The sequence below is a fragment of the Melanerpes formicivorus genome, unplaced genomic scaffold, assembly GCF_026170545.1.
Source record: "Melanerpes formicivorus ecotype bairdi unplaced genomic scaffold, bMelFor1.0.p_v2 SCAF_9, whole genome shotgun sequence".
NCBI classification, from domain to species: domain Eukaryota; kingdom Metazoa; phylum Chordata; class Aves; order Piciformes; family Picidae; genus Melanerpes; species Melanerpes formicivorus.
In genome coordinates, this window is record NW_027142361.1 from 13,678,153 (window position 1) to 13,702,526 (window position 24,374).

At 51.3% G+C, this 24,374-nt stretch overlaps 1 protein-coding gene across 1 annotated transcript; it reads right to left on the minus strand.

Moving 5' to 3' along the window:
- On the minus strand, window positions 1-24,374 carry TMEM214 (transmembrane protein 214). The gene is given in 18 exon segments (XM_068143082.1): window positions 1-218; window positions 813-956; window positions 4,639-4,769; window positions 4,772-4,838; window positions 5,316-5,412; window positions 5,821-5,938; window positions 6,255-6,368; window positions 13,681-13,729; window positions 13,843-13,934; window positions 14,307-14,448; window positions 14,556-14,657; window positions 15,616-15,697; window positions 17,513-17,618; window positions 18,860-18,942; window positions 20,095-20,229; window positions 21,402-21,552; window positions 23,573-23,778; window positions 24,072-24,374. Coding segments are annotated over 18 exon segments (2,235 nt in total). The 5' UTR covers window positions 24,361-24,374; the 3' UTR covers window positions 1-91.

Consider the following 24,374-nt stretch of genomic DNA (forward strand, 5'->3'; position numbering starts at 1 on the left):
CTCCATCCCACGTTGTGCTGGAGACACTCCTCGGTGGCTGGAACATCAGGAGACGGCAGGACTGTGCGTCCCCTCTCCTCCAGGAAGCAGGTCAGTGTCCAGAAATCATGGCCAAGGCCCAGTTTTTGACAGCTATGGTTGTGTTTTGCAGGTAAATCCAAGAGGAATAGGAAAAGCTCGTCAGGTGTTCCCTCACACAGTCCCAGGACACTTCTCTGCTGAAAGGGGGGAGAAGAACAGGTTATGGGCAGGGAAATCACCATCTGTGGAGCAGTGGCAGTGACCCAGCCCCAGTGTTACAAGCCCAAGAGGGATATGAGAGCACCCTAAGCTGTCAGCTACAGGGACACACTGTAGAAGAATGTCCTGAACCCCTTGGAAAGGCCCTGCCCAGGAACACCAGCTCCATCTCCCTAGACTATGATCTCTCTGCCAGGAGGAGCATGGAGCCAGTTCTGTAGTGAGATCAGGAGTAAACTATACCCACACCAGCAGTGTCTGGCTACATCCCTTCTCCCTGAAGACGGGCAACTCTCAGCTCAGACAACCCATAGGTGGCCCCACTGCCAGGTCCCAGCAGGAGCCAGGGATGAGGGCGAGAACCCCTGGTCTTTAGCGGTTGCAGGGCTTGAGGAAGCTGAGCGACCTGACTGTGATGCCCACAGGGTGAAAGTTGCTGCCACAGGGCAGGTCACCACTAGACCATTCACCTCAACACCACATTTACACAGCTTTTAAACTCCTCCAGGGATAAGGAACCCACCAGTGCCCTGCACAGCCTGTTCATGCTCTGCACCCTCAGAGATGCTCACTTGCAGGAGTCCAGGCAGTGCTGCCAGACTCGCTCCAGCGCCGTGGCCACACAGTCCAGCAGTGGCAGCAGGCAGCTCCACGTCAGGAACAGCAGCAGCTCTCAGACACATTCGGCAAAATGCAGCAGGAACTCTGGCACAGTATCACAGTATCACAGTATCACTTAGGTTGGAAAGGACCTCGAGGATCATCGAGTCCAACCTATCAACACAGACCCCATGACTAGACCATGGCACCAAGTGCCACATCCAATCTCCCCTTGAATGCCTCCAGGGTCGATGACTCCACCACCTCCCTGGGCAACCCATTCCAATGCCGAATGACTCGCTCGGTGAAGAACTTCCTCCTCACCTCGAGTCTAAACCTCCCCTGGCGCAGCTTGAGACTGTGTCCCCTTGTTCTGGTGCTGGTTGCCTGGGAGAAGAGGCCAACCCCTTCCTGGCTACAACCACCTTTCAGGTAGTTGTAGAGGGCAATGAGGTCACCCCTGAGCCTCCTCTTCTCCAGGCTAAACAATCCCAGCTCCCTCAGCCTCTCCTCATAGGGCTTGTGTTCAAGGCCTCTCCCCAGCCTTGTTGCCCTTCTCTGGACACGTTCAAGTGTTTCAATGTCCTTCTTAAACTGAGGGGCCCAGAACTGGACACAGTACTCAAGGTGCGGCCTAACCAAAGCAGAGTACAGGGGCACTATGACCTCTCTGCTCCTGCTGGCCACACTATTCCTAATGCAGGCCAGGATGCTATTGGCCCTCTTGGCCACCTGGACACACTGCTGGCTCATATTCAGGTGGCTGTCGATCAGCACACCCAGGTCCCTCTCTGTTTGGGAGCTCTCCAGCCACTCCGACCCCAGCCTATAGCTCTGCATGGGATTGCCGTAGCCAAAGTGCAGCACTCGGCACTTGGACTTGTTGAAAGCCATCCCATTGGACTCTGCCCATCTGTCCAGTTGGTCGAGGTCCCTCTGCAGAGCCTTTCTACCCTCTAACTGACTAACATCTGCCCCTAACTTTGTGTCATCTGCAAACTTGCTGATGACTGACTCTACCCCTTCATCCAGATCATCGATGAATATGTTGAAGAGGACAGGGCCCAGCACTGATCCCTGGGGGACACCACTGGTGACTGGCCTCCAGCTGGATGTGGCACCATTCACCACCACTCTCTGGGCCCGGCCCTCCAGCCAGTTCCTAACCCAGCACAGAGTGTTGCGGTCCAATCCACAGGCTGACAGCTTAGTCAGCAGTTTGCTGTGGGGGACGGTGTCAAAGGCCTTGCTGAAGTCTAGGTAGACCACATCCACAGGCCTCCCCATATCCACCAGGCGGGTCACCTGATCATAGAAGGAGATCAGGTTGGAGAGGCAGGATCTGCCCTTCCTAAATCCATGTTGGCTGGACCTGAGCCCTTGGCCATCCTTCAGGTGCACAGTTATTGCCGCCAGGATAATCTGCTCCATCACTTTCCCTGGCACTGAGGTCAGGCTGACCGGCCTGTAGTTTCCAGGTTCCTCCATCCGACCCTTCTTGTGGATGGGGACCACGTTGGCCAGTTTCCAGTCATCTGGGACCTCACCGGTGAGCCAGGACTGGAGGAAAATGATGGAGAGTGGCCTAGCTAGCACATCTGCCAGCTCTCTCAGCACCCTAGGATGGATCCCATCCGGTCCCATGGACTTGTGAGTGTCCAAGTGGCTCAGCAGGTCCCGAACTAATTCCTCATGGATTTCCGGGGCATTACACTGCTCCCCGACCCCAACGCCCAGCTCAGGAGGCCACTCGTCCTGAACTCCTGCCTTGCTGTTAAACATTGAGGTAAAGAAGGTGTTCAGGACCTCAGCTTTCTCCTCGTCTTCAGTCACCGTGTTCCCCTCCAGGTCCACTAGGGAGTGCAGGTTCTTCCTGCCCTTCTTCTTATTGTTAATATATTTATAAAAATGCTTTTTATTGTCTTTGACTGAGGTGGCCAGCTTCAGTTCCAGCTGGGCCTTTGCCTCCCTAATTTTATTCCTACATAATCTAACCGCTTCCTTGAACATACCTCGAGAAGCCTTCCCCTCCTTCCAAAGGTGATACAGCCTCCTCTTCCCCCTTAAATCCTCCAGGAGCTGCTTGCTCATCCAGGCTGGTCGCCTTCCCCGCCGGCTTGCCTTCCGGCACATGGGAACCGCCAATTCCTGTGCCTTCAAGAGCTCCTGTTTGAAGTAGGTCCAACCCTCCTGAACCCCTTGGTTCATGAGGGCTGGTACCCAGGGGACTTTGCAGACAAGTTTCTTAAATAGGCTGAAGTTCGCCCTTCGGAAGTCCAAGGTGAAGGTTCTGTTGGTGCTCCTCCCTATCTCCCTGCATATTGAAACCTTCACTATCTCGTGGTCACTGCACCCTAGGCAGCCTCCCACGATCACGTCTCCCACCAGCCCTTCCCTATTGGAGAACAGCAGGTCAAGCAGAGCCTGTCCCCTGGTAGGCTCGCTTAACAGCTGTGTCAGGAAGCAATCCTCCATTCGCTCCAGGAATCTTCTGGACCTGGGACCGGAGCTGTGGGGACACAGAGGGATGGAAGAGGTTTAACATCACCTTCACAGGCTGGGTTCAGGTGCCCTGAGGAGCCTGGTGTCTTGCATATCCATGAAGAAGGCTTTACCAAGCCAGGGTGTCCCACAGACAGCCAGGCATCCCAGCGTGGTGGCAGTTGGAAGGCACCTCTGGGCATCATCCAGTCCAACCCACCTGCTAAAGCAGGGTCACCCACAGCAAGCTGCCCAGGGTCACAATATCCAGGCAGGTTTGGAACCTCTCTGGAGAAGCAGACTCCAGTCTCCGGGCAACCTGGTCCAGGCTTCTGGCACCCTCACAGGAAAGTTTCTTCTCCTGCTCAGATGGAACCTCCTGGGTTTGTCCCTGTTGCCCTTTGTCCTGTTGCTGGGCACCACTGAAAAGAGTCTGGCCCCATCCCCTTGTCCCCTGCCCTTTAGATACCAATAGGCAGAGAACCTGCCCAGGCTGCTCTTCTCCATGCTAAACATCCCCAGGTCTCTCAGCCTTTCCTCATCAAAGAGATGCTTCAGTCCCCTCAGCATCTTTGCAGCCTCCACTGGACTCTCTCCAGTAGTTCCTTGTCTTTCTTGAACTGGTCTAAACTGAACCAGGCCCCACCCTCCTCCTCTCGCTCCCGCCATGCTCTGGCATCTCCAAGCCCTCTCCATGATCACTTGGCTCACATGTGGCATGCTTCCACCAAACAGCAGATGCACAGTACCCACAGTGCTCACTCTGGGAGATACTAAAGTCATTCCCTTCCCACTAAACTGCTGATTTTCAGGATATTAGGGGGAAAAAAAATCTCCACCAAAAGGGTCATTAGGTGCTGAAACATGCTGCCCAAGGAAGTGGAGTCACCATCCCTGGAGGTGTTTAAAAGATATTTGGGTGAGGAGCTTATGGACATCATAGTCTAACAGTTGTGTACAGGGAGATGTTAGGTTATGGTTAGATCCATGATCTTAAGGTCTTTCCCAACCAGGCAATTCTGTGAGTTATCTTTGTGACCTCTACCCTTCAGAGCTGACACAGGCACTGCCAGCAGCTGGAAGGCAGCTGGTAAGCAGTACCAGCGCAGGGAGAACAGCATCTGAGACCCAGACCAGACCCACCAGCACCATAAGGCTCATGGTCAGGCATCAACAGTTACATCACATTCCTCCTTCAGATCTCTCACTTCACTTCCTGCCTGTGGTATTGCAATCTGACAGGGACCCCAACACAGCCTCTGCAGTCCCCCAAGGCTGCTCTCAGCATTCCTGGTCTCTCCCAGCAGCTGAAACACCCTTCTTACCCACTTGATGAAGCCAGGCAGGCTGTCATGGATGCCAGAGAGCAGAGAGAAACTCTGCTCAGACATGTACAGGGCCAGCTCAACACTCTTCACCCAGAGCAGCTCCAGCTGTGGCTGCAGGACAGTGTCCTCAAACGGTCACAGACAGCCACTGCCTGGGAGCTGTAGACAGGCAGGGTCTGCTCCAGCCACCTGCAAGAGTTAGGAGGAATAGAGTTATACCCAATTGGTGATGTGTTACAAGTGCTGTTCCCCATGGCTCAGTACTGGGACCTCTTCTGTTCAATATCTTTATCAACAATCTGGATGGGGGGATCAAGGGCATACTCAGTAAGTTTGCAGATGACACCAAACTGCGCAGCAGCATTGATCTGCTTGAAGATCAGAAAGTTCTACAGAGGAGTAGGAGCAAGTTAGGGGCAGGTTTCTCCTCCCAAGGTAACAAGCTATAGGACAAGAAGAACCAGTCTCAAGTTGTGCTGTGGGAGGTTTAGGAAGCTGCTGCCAAGGGGAGAGAAAAAATCCAGAGCTGACTTCAGTTTTTCTCCAGGCAACACCAGGAACACTTCCTAGCAAGGACGGCTCTCTAAGAAGATTGCTCTGTGCTATGGGAATATCCTCACACCCATCCAGCCACACACGCTGCCACCCAGCACTGGCACCACTGACCTGTACCCTTCAAGGCAGCTGTGGGAGACCTTCTTCCAGGCTTGCTGAGAGACTGGCAGGATGCTGGTGGAACGAAGCAGGCGAGCAGAAGAGGAGGCTGTAAGAGACAAGAACCACTCCCTGAGCAATTCTCTGACTTGATCTGTGGGAGCTGTGTTCTCAGCCTGTCCCTGAATTCTCTCTCTGGGAACGCATAGCTTGAGCTGCTTCACGAAAACATCTTCAAGATGCTCCAAGGTGAGACAAAGAGGCATAGAAACTCCCGAGCAGAGAGGAAGCCTGCGGGAGTGGGGACAGGCAGGAGGAATCTTTCTGCAGCCTGTTGAAAACATCTGGCCAACACAGTCCACATACCCCTCAAGCAATTCCAGAGACACATCATCAGGGCCATGCTGCTCATCAGCATAGACCCAAGGTGAAGGGAGTGCTGTAGAAGGGTGTTGCTCAGAACTGCCAGGTTATTGATCCCCAAGGATGTTCCATCACGTCAGAGAGAGCCCCTTACCCTGGAAGGAGCCATGGGTCCGAACGTTGTGCAGGAGGAAGCCAGCCCCAAAGACCAGGAGGACGAGCAGCAGCCGGGACCAGGGGAAGCCCCGGCCCTTCATCTTGTGCAGCAGCTCCTGGGCAAGCGGAAGGATGAGGCCCAGTGAACATGTGGCTCCCAAGGCCAGGGAGGTTTCCACACTGCTGCACTGGCAGCTGCTCACACCACCCACCCCTGGCTTCCCAGTGGGAACCAGTGGCATGTGGGGAGCAGCTGGGAGGATGGACAGGAGCCAGCAACATCTGTCCCCAGCATGTCCTGCAAACATGCTGCTGTGAGGCCCCAACCGGGCATGTGCTGGTGGCAGGAGAGGCCAACCACAACTCCAGCATGGAGCCAAAATCTGGGCCCTGGCTGTCACAGCACACCAGCCACCCTGTCCCAGGGCTCACCTTGCAGGCAGCATCGCAGGCAGACACATCCTGGTCACTGCTAGAACCTTTTGCCACCAGCTCCTCATTCATCACTTTGAATGAGTGAACCGTTTCCTGCAGTGACTGATGCACCTTGGGGAAAGCAAGAGTTGTGTCATGGCACTCAGCACCCCCAGCTGGTGGCACCCTGCCCCAAAGAGGCTGTGAGATAGAGCAGAAGGAGAGGGGATGGGATGGGCAGAAACACTGAGGACAAGCAGGACAGATGAAGCTGTGGTGGCAACTCCAAGGGTCCTGCATCGAGACCAGGTGCCTTGACCAAGCCAGCCAGCCTGCTGCTCCAGAGTGGCCAGAGTTGTTTGAAAACCAGCAGTGACCAGTGTGATCTCCCCACACACATGATCTCACCTATGGCAGGGATTGGAAAAGATCATCTATTGTGGCAATGCCAGCGATGAGCAGTGTGAGCAATCTGGCAGTGCAGGCCTAGAGCCTGACATGGTGGTAGGCCATAAATGCAGAGTTAGCTAGCAGTGGAGCAAAACAGTGCTGTGCCTGCAGCATGTAACTAAAACAAGACACTGGTAGCTATAAACATGGACAGTTATCTTGGGACAACAGGACATGCACCTGCATCAACAAACCTCGTTGTGTCATTAGTAGTTGGACCAATAATCTGTAATAGTGCAATGTGTGGTCACTCATAGGGAACCAATGGAGCTATGCCAACAGGGCACTCCGAGTTTATATAAGTTGTAGCAGTTGCCTTGCTACGCACTTCTGCCTTTCCTGTCTCCTGTTTCTTCTACACTTTACAGTGCTATACTTGCACTACAGGCCTTCTCCATAGGCCTGCACCATTGGCCTGCACCACTGGAACAATAAAGGAACAATACTCGATCACATTGGTCAGCCGTATTGATTCCCAATCTCCGTTGTCCTACATCTGGGCGCCCGAATACACCTGAACTCATGGACAAGGGATCCTCGGACTACAATACTGATCGACTCAGCACAAAGAGGTACGTCCGAGTGATACAGAAAGCCGGTCAAACAGCACTGCCCCGGTGCTGGAAAAATTAGCAGCGTGCGCTCACAAAGGAAGTGAATCTCACCCTGGCCCAGTGAGCGACCAGAGGAGGGGCAAGGGGCAGCATGCCACGACACAGAAGAGGCTGTGCTAAACGCCCTCCACCTATCCTCTCCGTGAGAGGTATTACTGGCAATTCTGGGATCGTAAAAGGGCTATTAGCCTGTGCCCAGAGTCATCCCCATGGCAATAAAGCTTTTACTTCCGAAGCACGGGATGAAATTGCAGCCCAGCTGTGGGATGAGGTGCTACATACTTAAAAAAGCAGCTTTTCGCTATAGCGCCGTGTGACGGATCGTCACGGACATTGCAATCGAAAAAAGCAGAGCAGTCTACTCCCGATTCAGCTGCTGCGGCCTTTGGTTCTAACCGAGACGAGAAAGAGAGACTCCGAAGGCACTCCCCGCCCTCCGCCCCCCTCCTCTCTCCTTGCACATCGTCTGCCACTCTGTCAGCATCCTCCTCAATTTCAATTGCCCGCTACTCCTTTTACACGAATCGCGGCTCTCTATTACCGTCCTTTTGCGCGGAAAAATCTGCTCCTGCCATGTCAATAGCGGCAGAAGTGAATCCTGATCCAACTGATAAGGCGCGCGAAATCAAAATGGAGGTCGCTACGCATTAGGAATTGCACAAAGGAGACGCCACCTCCGCCATCTTAGCAAGCACACCGTGTTTATTAAGACACCACTACATTGCGGCTCGGCGTTTTCGATCCCCTTCATCAACATCTTCCTGATACCGCCAGCGATGGCTTGGCCTTGGAAGCCGGACAGCGCGAACTCTGCCCTAGAGCTTGCAGGCTCGCGATCACGTCATTTTTGCACCCCCACCCCGCCGCGAGCCCCGGCCGCCCCGATGGTGGCCCCCACCACCTCGGCAGCGCTCACTTCGGCAGCCCTCAGCCCGGCAGCCCTCAGCCCGACGGCGCCCCACACTCTGGCAGTTCTCCTGGCGACGCCTCCCGCGACCCCCCATGGCCCCCGCGAGTACCAGCGGCTCCGATCAAGCGGCATCGACCGACGCACCGCCGACAACAGCGGCCCCGGCAACAGCCACCCCCACGGCAGCAGCAGGAACGGCCCCAGCGGCCCCTTCCCCCCAGCGGTTTCAGCTGCGCTACACCCCCCCGGCCTCCTACATTCCAGTCATTATCATCAGAGTATAGCCTCGGACGGAGATTTCAATTGAGTCCCGATGGGGCGATCAGGAGGTGGGAGGGACACGGAACTGTCCCGCTGCACTGGTGGAAAGGTATTGTGGGAAATGTAGTCACAGATGGAGAAGGTTAACAACGACTATGGTAATCTGAACTGACTAATGTTCTTTAACAGAAGCTAGACAAGCCATAGCTACCTATGGGCTACAGTCAGGATTTAGTGATCAAAGTGGTCCAGAATCCAGGACAATAACTCTGATCCTGTGTTTCTTATTACTGAGCAGGGTCTAACAGGGACACTTGGTTCCTTTGTCAATACCATCCCTTACATACGACATTCAATACTAATTCAGACCTGACTCACGATATGAAGGTAGAAACGTGGATATTTTGGAATTTGACAATGCTAATGAAGAAACTAAACAGGTTCTCAGCATTTTATCAACAGGTGCTACTGCCTCATGACTGCAGGACCACAACGAATGAAGGCATCGACAAGCAGCAATGTATCTAGCCACGGCCATAGAAGCAGTCCTGAAATCATCGTGCCTCTGAGAAACCTAGGTACCTTAAAGTGTCTGACTGTTGGACAGACTCGAAAGGGTCACAGATCTAATCATTTTACTCGAGATCGTCGCAGAAGCTGCCCCTGCAGCGTGAATATACCCCGCACGACGACACCAAACCAGGGTCCTTGGACCACGCCACCCACCTTTCCCTCCCCCTCCCCCCCCCCCCAGCCCCCTCTGGCAGCACACAGCGGACCTGACAACAGCCGCATATCACCTTTTGAATCCACAAAGCGTTGTCGAGTCCAATTGGCATGGTCCTTTGCGTCACAGACCCTGTGCTCTGTTAATTGGCAGACAACAGTCTATCTTTAGACAGGGCATCCTTATAATTCCTGGTTCAATACATTCTGATTATGACTGGGCTATGAAAATTATGCTCTATACCATTGCCTCTCCTGTTAGCACTCTTGTTGGGACAGAAACTGCTACTTATACCATCTGAGTCCCGAGTGCCTAAAACTTCTAACAGGATCCAAGGGCAAGAAGGCTCGGGTTCCACCGATATGCCTAATACCTTATTAGCCCTAAAAATCCAAAAGAGAAAACTGGAACAGACTGTAACTGTCAAACACCCTTGTGGACAAATTATACAATTTTCAATGATTATGGATACTGGAGACGATGTCATCATTATACCTAGTCATAAATGGAATGGTCACTAGTCATTGCTCATGGCAAATTTTGAAGTCATGTGTTTAAAAGGTATCCAAACAACCTGGGTTAGCAAAGAGCCAGTGCAATTAGCTTTTAACTACAGCAAATCAATCACTGTAAGACCGTACATGTTAACCCTTCCAGTTGCTCTATTGGGCTGATATGCCTTAAGTCAACTAGGAGCAAAACTTGTTACCGTTCCTTCTTTATAGTGGCTACTAGTCAGCAACCAACCCTCAAATTAAAATGGAAAACACATAATCCAGTATGGGTGGAACAATGGTCGTTCAGACACGATAGGCTGCAAGTCGTTAAGACCCTAATACAGAAACAATAGCAACTGGGTCACACCGTGCTAGCCACCCACCCCTACCCCCACCCCCAGAAAAGGGAGGATTTTCTAGTACTACTCTTGCCAACCAAAGCTCTGCTCTGATTTAAAGTTACAGTGATAATTTCTTAATTTCTGATTGCAATGTCCTTAAGAGATTTGTTATTTAGAGTTTTGCTAAGTTTTCCTGGTAAGCATAATGAATGGTAAGCATTTGGTTTTTACAGATACCTAGTACATAGTAATTGCAGTAAGGTGTAAGTACTTAGTAATGAGTTCACATTGTAAGATTTCTTTTGGTTCGAACCTTCTAAGTTGTGTGCCATGGCATTTCAAAGGAGCTCCATGTAATATAGGTAAGACTTGTAGTAAATAGGTATTCATTTTAAAAAGTATTCCTTAGCTAAGGTAATGTCTTTATATTTCCTTCTTAGACGTAGACTAGAAAAAATAAAAAAAATACAAAAAAGGTAAACAAAAAGGTAACATGTGCAAAGAAAAAATATAAACATAGAAATATATAACGAAAGCACAAAAACTCTGGATACAAAACATAGAGTACTAAATAACAAAATAGTAATAAAAAAGAAGAGCAACAATAAAAACAAAATATTAAAAAACAAATATGATACATTGAAAAATCATAAGGATTACTAACACAGAATAGCTAGTAACAGAAAAAACATAAGAAACATAACATAAAAAATGAAAATTAAAATAGAAAATAGATTAAAACAAACATGCAAAATAAAAAATAATTACAATAAGGAATATAAGATAAAAAATAAAATATTAAACACTAGATAAAAAGAAACAAATAGAAATTACAAAAATAAAAGAAATTAAAAGAAAAAATTGATTAGTATAACAAATTAAAATACAGATTAAAAAATTACAATAAGAAAATAAAAATTATAATAAAGGTAAAAAAGAAATAAATTAAAAATTACAAAAAGTAAGTTAAAAAAAAATAATAAAAATTTAAAGAACAAAGAAAAATTAAAATACAAAAATAACAAAAATTAATTGAATAAAATTATATTAAAATTAGATTAAAATTAACAAACAAAAAAGTTCACCAAAAAATAATTTAAAAGTGCAGACAAAAAAAAATATATATATAATAAAATGCAATGAAGAAAAAAACACATTAAAACAGTATAAAAATTAAAAAACAAAAATTAAAATGAATTAAAGATTAAATAGAGAACTAGATTACAAGTAAAAATATTAAACATATCAAAATAATAAATTCACAGTAGAAAATAATAACTAAAAATGAAATAAAATAACAAAATGAAACAAAAAATAAATAATAAAAGAGATACTGGATGGCCACGATCAGGTCACCTCGAGCCTTCTTTTCTGCTAACTGCAATCATCGCAACAAACAATGGTGGAAGAATCAAGACCACGAGGACACAGCATTTCCCATGCAGTCAAACATCGATCACAACAACTGCTATGATCATGTGGGATCAAACAGCATCACTCAGAAGAATGTACCACAGCATCATGTGAATTAGGACTGAATATTGTGGTTGCTTGATAACTTTGTATTCTCTCTTGTTAACTAAGTGTGCCTCTGAATGTAGACATCCTAGAGGATACCGTTTCATCTTTACATTTTGCTTAGTAGAGATTATTAACAAAAAAAAAAAAAAAAGGGGGGGGGGGGGAAGAGAGAATACCCCATAGCAAAAATTAGCTCATGGCAACCCTAGAAATGCTGTAACCCTAGAAACATCAACTTTGCAAAGTGCTGTAACCCTTTCACCACAAGACTGCATGAACACGGCACAACTGTCATGAAAATGACAATCAGCAAACCTGCTTAGCACTGACCAGAATGACGGTCACGATAAACCAAGATGTCAACAGAAAGCATCTAACTTATAACCGAATGTCGTGACTGCTTAACTGTTGTGTGAACATTAAGAGATCAGAATTACTAGGATGAGCAAAAACACATTATTCTGTGTAATTTTATATTGGGCAATGCAATGAAGCTCTTTTTGCTCTTGCTGCTTGCATGCAAGTTTTCTGTCTGTGAAGCTAGAGCCTGGCCAGATCTACCTTTACAGATTAAAGAAATCTTGCTACCATTAAACAATTCATGATTTTTGACCATCCTAGAGAAAATAAAGATGCAACATAATCCTAAAGCAGATCGCAAAAGACAGTGCAAAGGATTGCATTTGTGCCTCAATCTCTGTGTGCAATGCGTTCAGGCATAATCAAGTCTTCTCTGTCAATAAGAGGAGTGAAATGTAAAGATCGGAACTGTTAAGATCTAAGTTCTTCTTTACAATGTCTGTTATCTTTGACCATGTATTATGCCAACTCTGTAGAGCATTGTAACTAGTTCAACTTAAGCTTTGTGCCTTGTGTGGGTTACATCAGTCTGTTAGACATGCTACACTACAGAACTCTTGCTTTTGCTACACAGCTTAGCTTTACCTTGCTTGCTCCTGTTTTTGCAGTAGCATCTTGTATGGGATGAGAAGAACTCCCATGACCAGATTGCTCACAAAAACAAAAAGGGGGATTTGTGGCAATGCCAGCGACGAGAAGTGTGAGCAATCTGGCAGTGCAGGCCTAGAGCCTGACATGGTGGTAGGCCATGCTCAGCATAAATGCAGAGTTAGCTAGCAGTGGAGCAAAACAGTGCTGTGCCTGCAGCATGTAACTAAAACAAGGCACTGGTAGCTATAAACATGGACAGTTATCTTGGGACAACAGGATATGCACCTGCATCAACAACCTCGTTGTGTCATTAGTAGTTGGACCAATAATCTGTAATAGTGCGATGTGTGGTCATCATAGGGAACCAATGGAGCTATGCCAACGAGGCTCTCCGAGTTTATATAAGTTGTAGCAGTTGCCTTGCTACGCACTTCTGCCTTTCCTGTCTCCTGTTTCTTCTACACTTTACAGTGCTATACTTGCACTACAGGCCTGCTCCATAGGCCTGCACCTCAGGCCTGCACCATAGGCCTGCAACACTGGAACAATAAAGGAACAATACTCGATCACATTGGTCAGCCGTATTGATTCCCAATCTCCGTCGTCCTACAATCTATTCCAACCTCTCTGCTACAGCAGGTCACCCAAGTTTGCAATCTCCAAGTGCATTTGGAACCTCTCCAGACAAGACTTCACAACCTCTCTGGGAAACCTGATCCAGGGCTCTGGCACCCTCATAGGAAAGTTTTTCCTCATGTTCAGATGGAACCTCTTGGGTTCCAGTTTGTGTCTGTTGCCCCTTGTCCTATTGGTGGGCACCACTGAAGAGTCTGACACCTTGATGTCCTCTTGACCTTCGCCCTTTAGGTGAAGAGCTTCCTCACAGCACCAGAACAGCAAGGCCTACGAGGGGCTGAATCCAGTATATCTGAGTCCTGGTACAGCCCATGGAGAGTAAGAGGCTCTCCTGTGTCTGCAGGCACTGTGTGGCCTGTCCCCCGGACATGGTGCCACCTTTTTAGCCTGGCAGGGACATGCCCACAAAAGCAATACCAGGTGAGCATGTAACAGATCCCACAGGGACACTGCTCATACAGGGGCCTCCTACAGGAGCACCTGTTCATTGTCTCCCCAGCCTAGAAAACTTCTCCTTCCCACCGCTCCCTCCTTACCTTCTTGCTGCTGCTCTCCCAGGACTCCAGTAGATGATTCAGAAGCAAACTTAGGGGGGAAAGAAAGCACAAGACTGGATCAGGGGCTCCAAGAAGTAATTTAATACACTCCTAAACACTAGCAGGTTGGTGCTGTCCCTCCTCAGAGCAGCAGGAACCAACCTGGACTGGGAAAGGTGCTTGGTGTAGAGCTGCCTCCAGACGTTGAAGTTCAGGGGGTCCAGGTTCAGGCACTGACTCATGGAGGTTAGGAGCTGGGAAGAGACCAGACAGCAGGTCAGCACACTTGATCTGGGCCCCCAGCATGACACAGGTCTCTTGGTCTGGAACATGAGACAACTGCTCTGGGCTGTATGCTGGCACCATGACCTCTTGTTGACATCTCTCTGCTCAGACTCTGACACTGGGGAGCTGAGCCTGCAAGAGAAGAACCAGTGCCTGGCCATGCCAGGTAGCCAGGCTGGTGGATGGCAGAATCTCATGCCCAGTGCAGTGAGTAGGATGGGAAGGATAGGACCTGCTTGGCCATCCCTCCTCGCTGGAACACCAGGGCTGCCACACAATGACATGCTGGGACCACGAGTCCCATGGTGCTGCTGGCCATGCATCCCCCATCCAGGGCTCACCTCTTTTTTCATGCTGGGAGGGCAGCTCAGCGTTGCTCGGGAGAGGAAGGAGGGGAAGTAGGTGTGCAGTGTGGTCTCTGGCTTTGCGCCAAACGCCAGCACCTTCAGGTGAGGGTAGAGCTGCCGCAGCTCCTCCTGCAGGCTGAGGGGAGATTGCACTGGGGCTGCAGGCAGTGGCCAGCCTGGCCACTGGGGTGTTCACCCCAAGCCACAGCCCACACTGGGGAGTACTAGAGGGTGTCAGCATACTTGGGTGGCAGTGAGTTGTTGGGCATGAAGGCAAAATCCAGGAGGGGGAAGAAATCCTTGGGTCCAATCATGCCAAAGCCTTTGGTCAGGTTTGGGTGCATCCTGTGTGGCACAAACACACCCTGTGAGCGGGGACAGACATGCCAGGGGCCCCACACAGCCCTGGAGGGGTGGGAGAACAGCCACTCTCAGCCTGGCATCAGCGGGATGCACCAGTGGGAGGCACCAAATGCCAGTGGTTTCCAGCCAACACAATCATTGGCCTCCACTGCTACTTAGGGCCACACCACATAGGCGGCTCTGGGGCTCCAGGGGCCACATCCCTTCCTAGCAGCAGCCAGCTGGGCAGGATGGATACAGCAGCTGCCTTAATACTCTGGAACAAGGCAGCCAACCCATTTCTGGGCCTGAGGCCAGGCAGCCACCCTGATACTTTCAGTGTCCCCACACCATGGCTGTGGCCATGCTGCAAAGGACACAAAGAAAAAGGGGGCTTGTGGAGCCACTTCCAGGGAACAGAAACAGCAGAGTTGGCATTCCAGCCAGTGCTGGAGCCACTGCCATAATTCCCATCTCCTTTCCACCATGCCCAGGTGGCCATGCTGGAGACAGTGGCTATCCTGACTGGTGGGAAGTGGCCACAGAGCCACCTGTCCCAGTCCTCAGCCAGGAAAAGGCTCATCTGCCTGTGATGAAGAAGGCTGCTGGCACTTCTCACTGCAGCCAGGACCCCTGATGTGCCCAAGCACCACAAGTGGACATAGGGACCCTGTTCCTCAGAGTACTGCCTTTCTGGGCATGGACACTCACAGCAGAGCTGCTCTCCCAGGCTTGTTGTGGCACTGGAGAAGCCTGGTCCTGGTACAGTATTACACCAGCACTGCCATAGCCTCAACATTCAGCACTGGAGCCAAGCGGCTGAGCCACTTGCCTGCCTCAGGAGGTCACCAGGGCCTGCCAGGAAGGGCTCTGCTTCCACTCCACCAACCTCCCCGTGTGAGGAAAGGAACCAGCAGGGCCCCCAAAAGAGCAAAGATGCTGAAAGCAAGGTGTGACTCGCATCAACAGACGATCCAGATAGGTAACAGCATAAGGGGAGAGAGATTTGATTCCTAGCACCAGGAGCATGACACCGAGCCACACTGTGGAGAGAGGCCATGGTCAGACCACGGGGCAGGAGGGACAAGATCATGGAGTCACAGAATCATTTTGGTTAGAAAAGACCTTTATGATCCAGTCCAACCATTAATCCAGCACTGCCAGGCCACCACTAAACCATATCCCCTTGCACCACATCTACACAGCTTTTAAACCCCTCCAGGGATGACTCCACAAGTGCTCTTAGCAACCTGTTCTAGTGTTTGACAACCCTTTTGGAGAAGAAATTGTTCCTTGTGCTGAACTTAAATCTCCCTGGCACAGCTTGAGGCTATTTCATCTTGCCCCATTGTTTGTTACTTGGGAGAAGAGACCAACCTTCACCTTGCTTCAACCTCCTTTCAGGGAGCTGGAGAGAATGAGAAAGTCTCTTTTGAACCTCCTTTTCTCCAGGCTCAACAACTCCAGTTCCCTCAAGATGCTCCTCAGAAGACTTGTGTTCTAGACCCTTCACCGTCCTTGTTGTCCTTCTTTAGATATGCTCCAGCCCTTCAATGTCCTTCTTGGAAAGTGAGGGGCCCAAATCTGAACATACTATTCATGATACAACTTCAGATCAGGGAGCAGGAGAGATCTTGCTGTGCCTCCACACACTCACATGCTCCCTGGCCATGCCACATGCTCCATCCATCAGCACAAGCACTCCTTGGGTCCACAGGCAGCAAGTGAAGAGCAGAGGAACCTTCAGGTGCCAGGCCCACAGCAATATTTAAACCCAGGACAAACCATGATCCCATTTCCCCACTTAAAACACCCAGAAGGCAACCAAACAGACCCCTTGGGAAGGGCTGTGGGGCCGCCGTGCTGCCTGGCTTGTCCTGTCAGGCAGGATGAGCCCTGCTGGGAGTCAGTGGTTCCCTGTCCCAGCTTGGGGAAGATGCTCCCTGGAGATTGAATGCTGTAAGGGCAGTTTCTGTCACTATTTAACCACCAAGGCTGGACAGGAGATCTGAACCCACCCTTCTGAGGGCAATATGCTTCTTGCAACATCTCTAGCTGCCCTGAAAAAAACTGAGCTCTAGCAGTGTCACCATGGAGTCAGTTTGCCTCTACAAATACACTTCAGCACAGGTCACCCCCTCTGTGACGGTGACTGGCCTTGAACACACGTGGCCAAGGAACAAAGGCACCCACAAGGAACCAGCCAGCAGCAGCCAGCTGTGACACACCAGCTAGCATAGCCTGACCAGGCCCCACCATTGCTGAGAGTCATGAGCCGAAGGGTCTTTCCCAACCTGAAGGACTTTATGAGGACAGGCTTTTTAGCAGGGCCTGTTGTGACAGAATGAGGGGTGATGGTTTTAAACTGAAGGAGGGGAGATTAAGACTAGTTTGAAGGAAGAAATAGTTTATGCTGAAGGTGGTGACACCTAGCCCAGGTTACCCAGAGGTGGTAGATGCTCAATTCCTGGCAAAAACGCAGGCCAAGTTAGATGGGGCTCTGAGCAACCTGCTCTAGTATCCCTGCTCACTGCAATGGGGCCTGACTACGTGAGTTTTAAAGGTCTCTTCCCACCCAAACCGTTCCATGATTCGAGGACTCTGCTCTGAAGGGAGCACCACATAGGGAGGTACATGCAGTAGCTGCAGACACTCCAGTTCCCATCTGTCCACCTGGAGCAGTCTGCCCTGAGGATCTCCCATCTCTGGCATTTTTCAGCAGTGGGAAGGTGCATTTTGGAACAGACTGCATGCCTGGGCAACACCAGGGTCACCCTGGCTCTCTTTCCACTGCCCAGGGAGGGATGGGTGCCTCTCAGCAGGGACAGATGCCCAACTCACTGCTCTACATCTCTCACCTTTCAGTCCCTCATGGAGGTCAGTGTGTCCAGCCTGTCCCAGTGCCCAGAGGACAGTGAGGCATTTCGCTGGCTTGTTCTGCTGGGACCGCAACACCTCCAAATACTGTGGCAAAGACAAGAGCTGCTAGTTGAGCAGAGCCTCAGTCCCTCCCACTCCAACACCACTGTGTTACTTCATGGGGCTGCTGGTGTCTCAGGACCACAGCAGCTCCACTGGAAACAGGGCTGCCCGATCAGGAAGGAGTGAGCTGGTGTTGCTGGCAGAGGCCTGTGAACCCTCTCCCCATGATCCCATCACCCCACCAGCAAACACACTCCATGCACCCACAATATAGATCATATGGGTGCTGTGCTGAGCAACTGAGTACCCTCCATTGTTGCTGTGGGCCCATCATCCCCATGAGAACTTTCTAGGGGTGAATATGGGTGCTGTGGTCCCAACTGAAGAACTAAGCACCTGCTATGGATGCTGTGGATCCCCTCCTCATAGTCCCATTACCCCAAGAAGCATTCTCCACACCAGCCCAGTCCCAGAAAGGACCCTCAGCACCAAGTGAGGCTGGGAATGTGCCAGCTAGGGGCAGGTGGAACAGCTAACCCCAGCTCTGGGGAAGCAGAGCTGGACAGCACCCAAGCCACAGTTATATAAGTATCTGAGGGCTGGGGGTCAAGAGGGAGGGGACAGGCTCTGCTCAGTTGCACCCTGTGATAGGACAAGGGGCAGTGAATATAAACTACAGCACAGGAGGTTCCACCTCAATGTGAGGAGGAACTTCTTCCCTCTGAGGGTCACAGAGCACTGGAACAGGCTCCCCAGAGAGATTGTGGAGTCTCCTTCTCTGGAGACTTTCAAGACCCATCTGGATATGTTCCTGTGTGACCTGTGCTAGATTCTATCCTCCTGCTCTGGCAGGGGGGTCGGACTCAATGACCTCCAGAGGTCCCTTCCAACCCCCAAGGTCCTGTGATCACCTGCTGCTTTTAAAGGAACAGGACCCCAGAAACCCTCATTCCTGCCCCATGGCTGCTTGGCCACCAAGGGTGGCCAGGTCCTGCTCCCTGCAAGAGCAGCACAGAGGGACAAGGTCTTTAAGGACAAGACACTGCTGGATGTCAGTGCTTACAGCAGTTCCAGCTCATGTGGGGAGATACTGGAAATACTGGTCCCTCTACATGGGGTACAGGCACAGAGAGGCACAAGGGCTTCATGCGTGGGACAATCCCAACAGGCTCCAAAAGGCTTCCAGTTATCAGGAACAGATGCTCATCATACAGCTTCCCCAGTGGTCTTCAAGGCATAAAGAGCAGCAGCACCCCTGGGGTGCAAACCAGGCCCTGGCTCACCTTGCCCAGGTTCGTGGTGGCAATTTTGGGTCTGTCCAGAAGCAGGGCCTGAATGCAGATCCTGTACCCGTGCAGCGACTCTCCTGAAACACAGCACAGAAGCTTCTAAGCCATAGGCTGCTTCAAATGTCCCACTCTGCCTATGACAGCCCCAGAAGGTGCAGGGGGTGATGATCCTGCCCCTGCAGGTGCAGGGCAGCCTGGTCACTGGTTAGTGAGCTCTAGACATGAATCCCATCACAGCATCACAGGTCCTGCCCCCTCTTTGGCTGCTCCCCATCCACCTTCTGTTGCAGGGCTCCAGCAGACCTTCAGACTCTGCAGATGCATAGAAACCCATCAGCAATTACCTAAAACCCCCCAACATCCCAGCTCTGCCCTCCAGAACAGCAGCAAGCAGGACAGTAACTGTCCCCATCAAGACCCCAAGTCCAGTATGGGGCGACGGAGATTGGAATCAATACGGCTGACCAATATTGTTCCTTTATTGTTCCAGTGTTGCAGGCCAATGGTGCAGGCCTGAGGTGCAGGCCTATGGTGAGGCCTGTAGTGCAGACCTATGGTGAGCAGGCCTGTAGTGCAGGTATAGCACAGTAAAGTGTAGAAGAAGAGGAGACAGGAAAGGCAGAAGTGCGTAGCAAGGGAACTTCTACAATTTATATAAACTCGGAGTGCCTTGTTGGCATAGCTCCATTGGTTCCCATCGCACTATTACAGATTATTGGTCCAACTACTAACGACATGCAAGGTTTGTTGATGCAGGTGCATGTCCTGTTGTCCCAAGATAACTGTCCATGTTTATAGCTACCAGTGCCTTGTTTTAGTTACATGCTGCAGACACAGCACTGTTTTGCTACACTGCTAGCTGGCTCTGCATTTATGCTGAGCATGGCCTACCACCATGTCAGGCTCTAGGCCTGCACTGCCAGATTGCTCACACTGCTCGTCGCTGGCATTGCCACAGTCCAGGAGCTTCCAAGGCTCGTTTTCCCCTTGCTCATGTTCAAAAGGAGAGGGTCACAGTGGAACCCCATGTTTGCCAGGCACCACCCAACAACCTCCTCTAGCTCTGCCAGCCCCTTGGACAGGGAGCATGGCTGTAGCAGAGACTGGTTGCTTCACAATCCCAGAATTTCAACATGGTGGGGGTTGAAAGGGACCTCTGGAAATCATCTAGTCCACTAACAGAGCACAGTGGGCATGTTGGTGCCATGGACCTGTGACAAACATCTTACCTGGCGTTTTGTCCAGCTCCTGCAGCATGGTATAAACACAGTGATCAAAAAAGAGCTCCAGCACACTGTATGACTTTCCCAGCAGGGATCTGATGATGTTCCTTAGCTCCTTGTTCACCAGGCAGTATGGGTAGTATGGAACCAACGCAAGAGTTTAGTGAGCACCAGTTTGCAAGACTCGGCTGCCAGAAGCAGCTGGCCCAGCACACAAGGTAGTCATGGCAAAGCACCTTGTCCTTGCACAACACACAGCCAAAACCCAGCTTATTTCTTAGCTGTTCTGCATCAGCTAACTCAGCAGTAAGGGAGTGTTTTCTTCTGAGTGTTGACACTGCAGTTTACCCAAGGGTTTGGGGAAGGAGTTCTGCTCTTTTAACCATTGCCACCCTGACAACAAGTGCTCAAAGCATGCATAGAGCAACACATCAGGCTTCAAATGGAGACCCAGCCAGAATCACTAAACCATTCTGGTTGGAAGAGATCTTTAAGATCAAGTCCAAGTACTGCCAGGTCACCACTAAGCCAAGTCCTTCAGCACCACATCTACACAGCTTTTCAATCCCTCTGGAGACAGGGACTCCTCCACTGCCATGGACAGCACAGGCCAGGGCTTAACAACTGAGGAAAAAATATATTCCTCATGTCTGACCTAAACCTCCCCTTGCACAACTTGAGGCCAGCTCTTCTTGTCCTGTCACTTGTTCCTTGAGAGAAGAGACCAACACCCAGCTTGCTCCCACCTCCTTTCAGAGGGTTGCAGAGCACAAAAAGGTCTCTACCAGTCTTGAGCCTTTTCCATTAACAGGTTTCCCAAGATGGTTTTGCATAGAGAAAAACCTGTTTGGAGCAAAGCCAACCCCAAACATCTCAGTTCATAGGGAACCAGCCCAGACTGTGGGACAGGCTCAACCTGATCTGTCTCAGGTGAGAGTTTTTTCCTGTCACATCTGTTTTGGTCCCACCTGTTTTGGTGTTTCTGAAACCTGGCTCCGTAGCAAGCTGGCCTCTAACCCATGCACTTCAGAAACTGCACAAAATAAGGATGGCAAGGAAAACAGCACTGAAATCTTTCAGGTCTTCTTCTTGGGACCAAGACAGCTGGACTTGATCTTAAGGTTTTCTTCCAGCAGGAAAGAGAGGAGAGGCTGCTTCTTCCCAGGCACTGAGCCCAGCTGCCTCATCACCCCTCTGCCTGGCACCCCGTGGTTTTAAGAATGACCCCAATCTCTCCTAGACGTGGAGAAGCACTAGTCCCTTGTGCCCCACAAAACACAAGGCCCTCCTCAGCAGTGGGGCAAGTCACTGACCATGGGGGTGCTGGCTGAGCAAGGGGTCACTCCGGGGAGTCTGCAGCTTGTAGTTGAGGTATCCAGCCAGGTCCTTCACCCAGACGGATGGGTTCTCAGGGAACATGCTCTGGCTCTTAGCCAGCTCCTTCTGCAAGTCTGCCAGGTCAAGCTGGAAGTGACAGACAGAAAAATTCAACCCAGGATATGCAGTACCAAATGAAAAATGTGAACTTCTGCTTCTAAGGGGCTACTGGGCATGGAGAGAAACACTCCCTGCTTCATTGCGAGAGTGCTGCCTTTCCTGCATGGAAACCCCAGTCCACCACTGACTCATGCAAATGGGAGCAGTGGCCTGGAAAGTGTTTTGTCTTGTACTGGAAACACTGGAAAAAACTCTACCCAGGGACAGAAAAATCATGAAAGGCTGCAGAAAGGCCCAGAGATGTCAGAAGGATGAGCACTTTCTCGGAGCCTCCTTCCAATTTACCACCACAGTTCTGCTATTCTCCATGTACCCCACAGCATCACCCAAGGCCAGCTGGCTCCATCCACACCATCTCTGGGCAGAGACAGCTTGAGGCTGCAGCTTGGTGAGGATCAGTCCAATGTTACCCTAGTGTGGCTGGTTTGTGCCAACAGTGTCAGGAAACTGCACCCAGAGTCCTCCATGGAGAAAACAGCCCAGACCATCAAGACCCCCTCCAATCAACAACCTGCAATCAACAAAGCATGAGGACAGGAAGCAACTCAAGTTCCCTCACCTTCTTCCTTCTATGCTGTCTGTCACCAAACACACTTATCACGTGCTTTCAAACTCAGATTCTCTGCCAGCTCACAGGGAGACCCTGTCCACACTCCAGAGGTAGGAGGGCAGCAAGATTTTAATGGCTGTCGGAAGCTGTGAAGAGTCTAATGCTTCCTTCCATGGAGTTCAGCTACAGCACATCAATAAACCTGAGCTGGGCACCTCTTGTTGTGCATTTACTCCAGCAACCACTTTGAAAAAAAGGAATAACAACAAAACAGCTGCTGCTACATGGGCAAACTGAATGAGGCTGCTGGCAAAGGCAGGGGAGCAGCAGTTGTACAACAGCTCAGCCACTGCTAAGCTGCATGGAGCACTTACGGGACAACCACACTGCAGTCCAGAGCTGTTCTCCTGAGGAATATCTGCCCTGACACATGCAGAAACAATGCATCCACTCTGCTCTCAGCTGTCTCTGTACACAAAGCTGGATGCGGGGAACTGCTGAGTTGGAGAAACCCCCTATTCCTGCAACAGAGGAGACCAAAAGTGTTCAGGATACAAACAAGGTGGTGCTAGCAAGAAGCTAGATGGCTGGGTGCTGCAGGAGAGCCCTGCCAGGTAGCCACTTTCCCTCAACAAAGAGTCCATCTGGGGTTCCTTCCCAAAACCTGCCCATGCTCAGGCATGAGAAACAAAAGAGTTCTACAGATTTATCTTAAATGCAGGGAGCATGAGATGCAGAAACAGCTCTCTGGGACATCACATGGCAAAACAGGGAGGATTCACTGATGAGGCTCTCTGGGGATTCCTCCCAGGCAGCAAAGGAGTGGGTGATGTGAGAAACCAGAAATTCCCTTCCAGCCAGCTCCTGCCTACAGCAAAAGCAGAACTCCAAGCAGAAGAGGGATCTCCCAGACAAGCCCAGGGCTTGCCAATGCACCAACACCATCTGTTCTACTCCCACAGCAACCGTGACCACCTCAGGCCACAGCCGGAGTGCTCATCCCTGAATGGAGGTGGGGACACATGAATGAGCCCAAGGGTCTCAACACAGGGGGTACTGGGAAGCAGGAGCCAGCCTCCTGCTTCTCTCAAGGTGTGATGAACCCCTGCAACAAGGCTGAACCACAATGGGGCACCGCACTTTTTGTGCTGCTTCCTTCAACTGGATTTAACGACAACCCCACCCCCATCCCGACAACCCAGGCTCTCGCTCCTGAAGCAGGGGAGAGTGCAGGCTACCAGAACACTGGCCAGTCTTGGGAATCCAAAGGTACTCAGAACTTCGGTTCTGCCATATTGAAGTGGGCTGGGAATGACCTGTGTGCCCTCAGGCCTGCAGGAACTGGGTGGGCTGGAGATGAGCAACCTGCAGACAGGTGCTGGCAGGGTGCTCACAAGGCACAGCGCAGCCAGGCACAGCGCAGCCAGGCACACTCACAGCTCTCAGGGCTTCCTCCAGTGTGCGGCACTTGCCCGGCTTGATGCTGGCATCATTCGACGGTGGCTTCTTCGTGCTCTTCCCTGCATGCTGCCTCCGATGTGGCTGTTCAGGAGCTGAGGTAGGAGGAACCTGCTCCTTGTTCTGTTTCTTCAGCGTCCTCTCAAAGCCCAGTTCGAAAATGGTGTCGGACGTAGCAATGGGAGCTGGAACCGGGACAAAGGGGAGAAGATGGGCAAGGAGTATCAAGAACACCGACAGACGGGGCGACGGGAAACAAGGACAGTTCCCGGGAGCGGCAGACAAACTGGGCCTGAATCTCGGTGTGAGCTCTACGAGGACAGTCGCCCCTAGCCCCACCACCCCGATGGAGCCCAGTACCCCGACGGCCCGACCCATCGCCCCATGCCGCTCTGGGAGCTGGCCCGATCGCCCCGGGCAGACTCTCCCCAGACCTCCGGGAAACCGCGCGGGAAATCCTCACCCAGCACATACTCACCGGCCAAAGACAGCACTCGGCCGGCATTGGCCTCGCCCAGGGCGCGGCGGCTGCCGGTGCCGCCCGCAGTCCGCCGTCCCTTCCGCACCACCTCCCAGCGCCCGCCTCCCACCGAGACCGAGACCAAGACCGGGACCGAGACCGAGACCGAGACCGAGACCAAGACCGGGACCGAGACCGAGACCGAGACCGAGACCGAGACCGGGACCGGGACCGGGACCGGGACCGGGACCGGGACCGGGACCGGGACCGGGACCGGGACCGGGACCGGGACCACCGCCGCCATCATCGCCAAACCCCGGG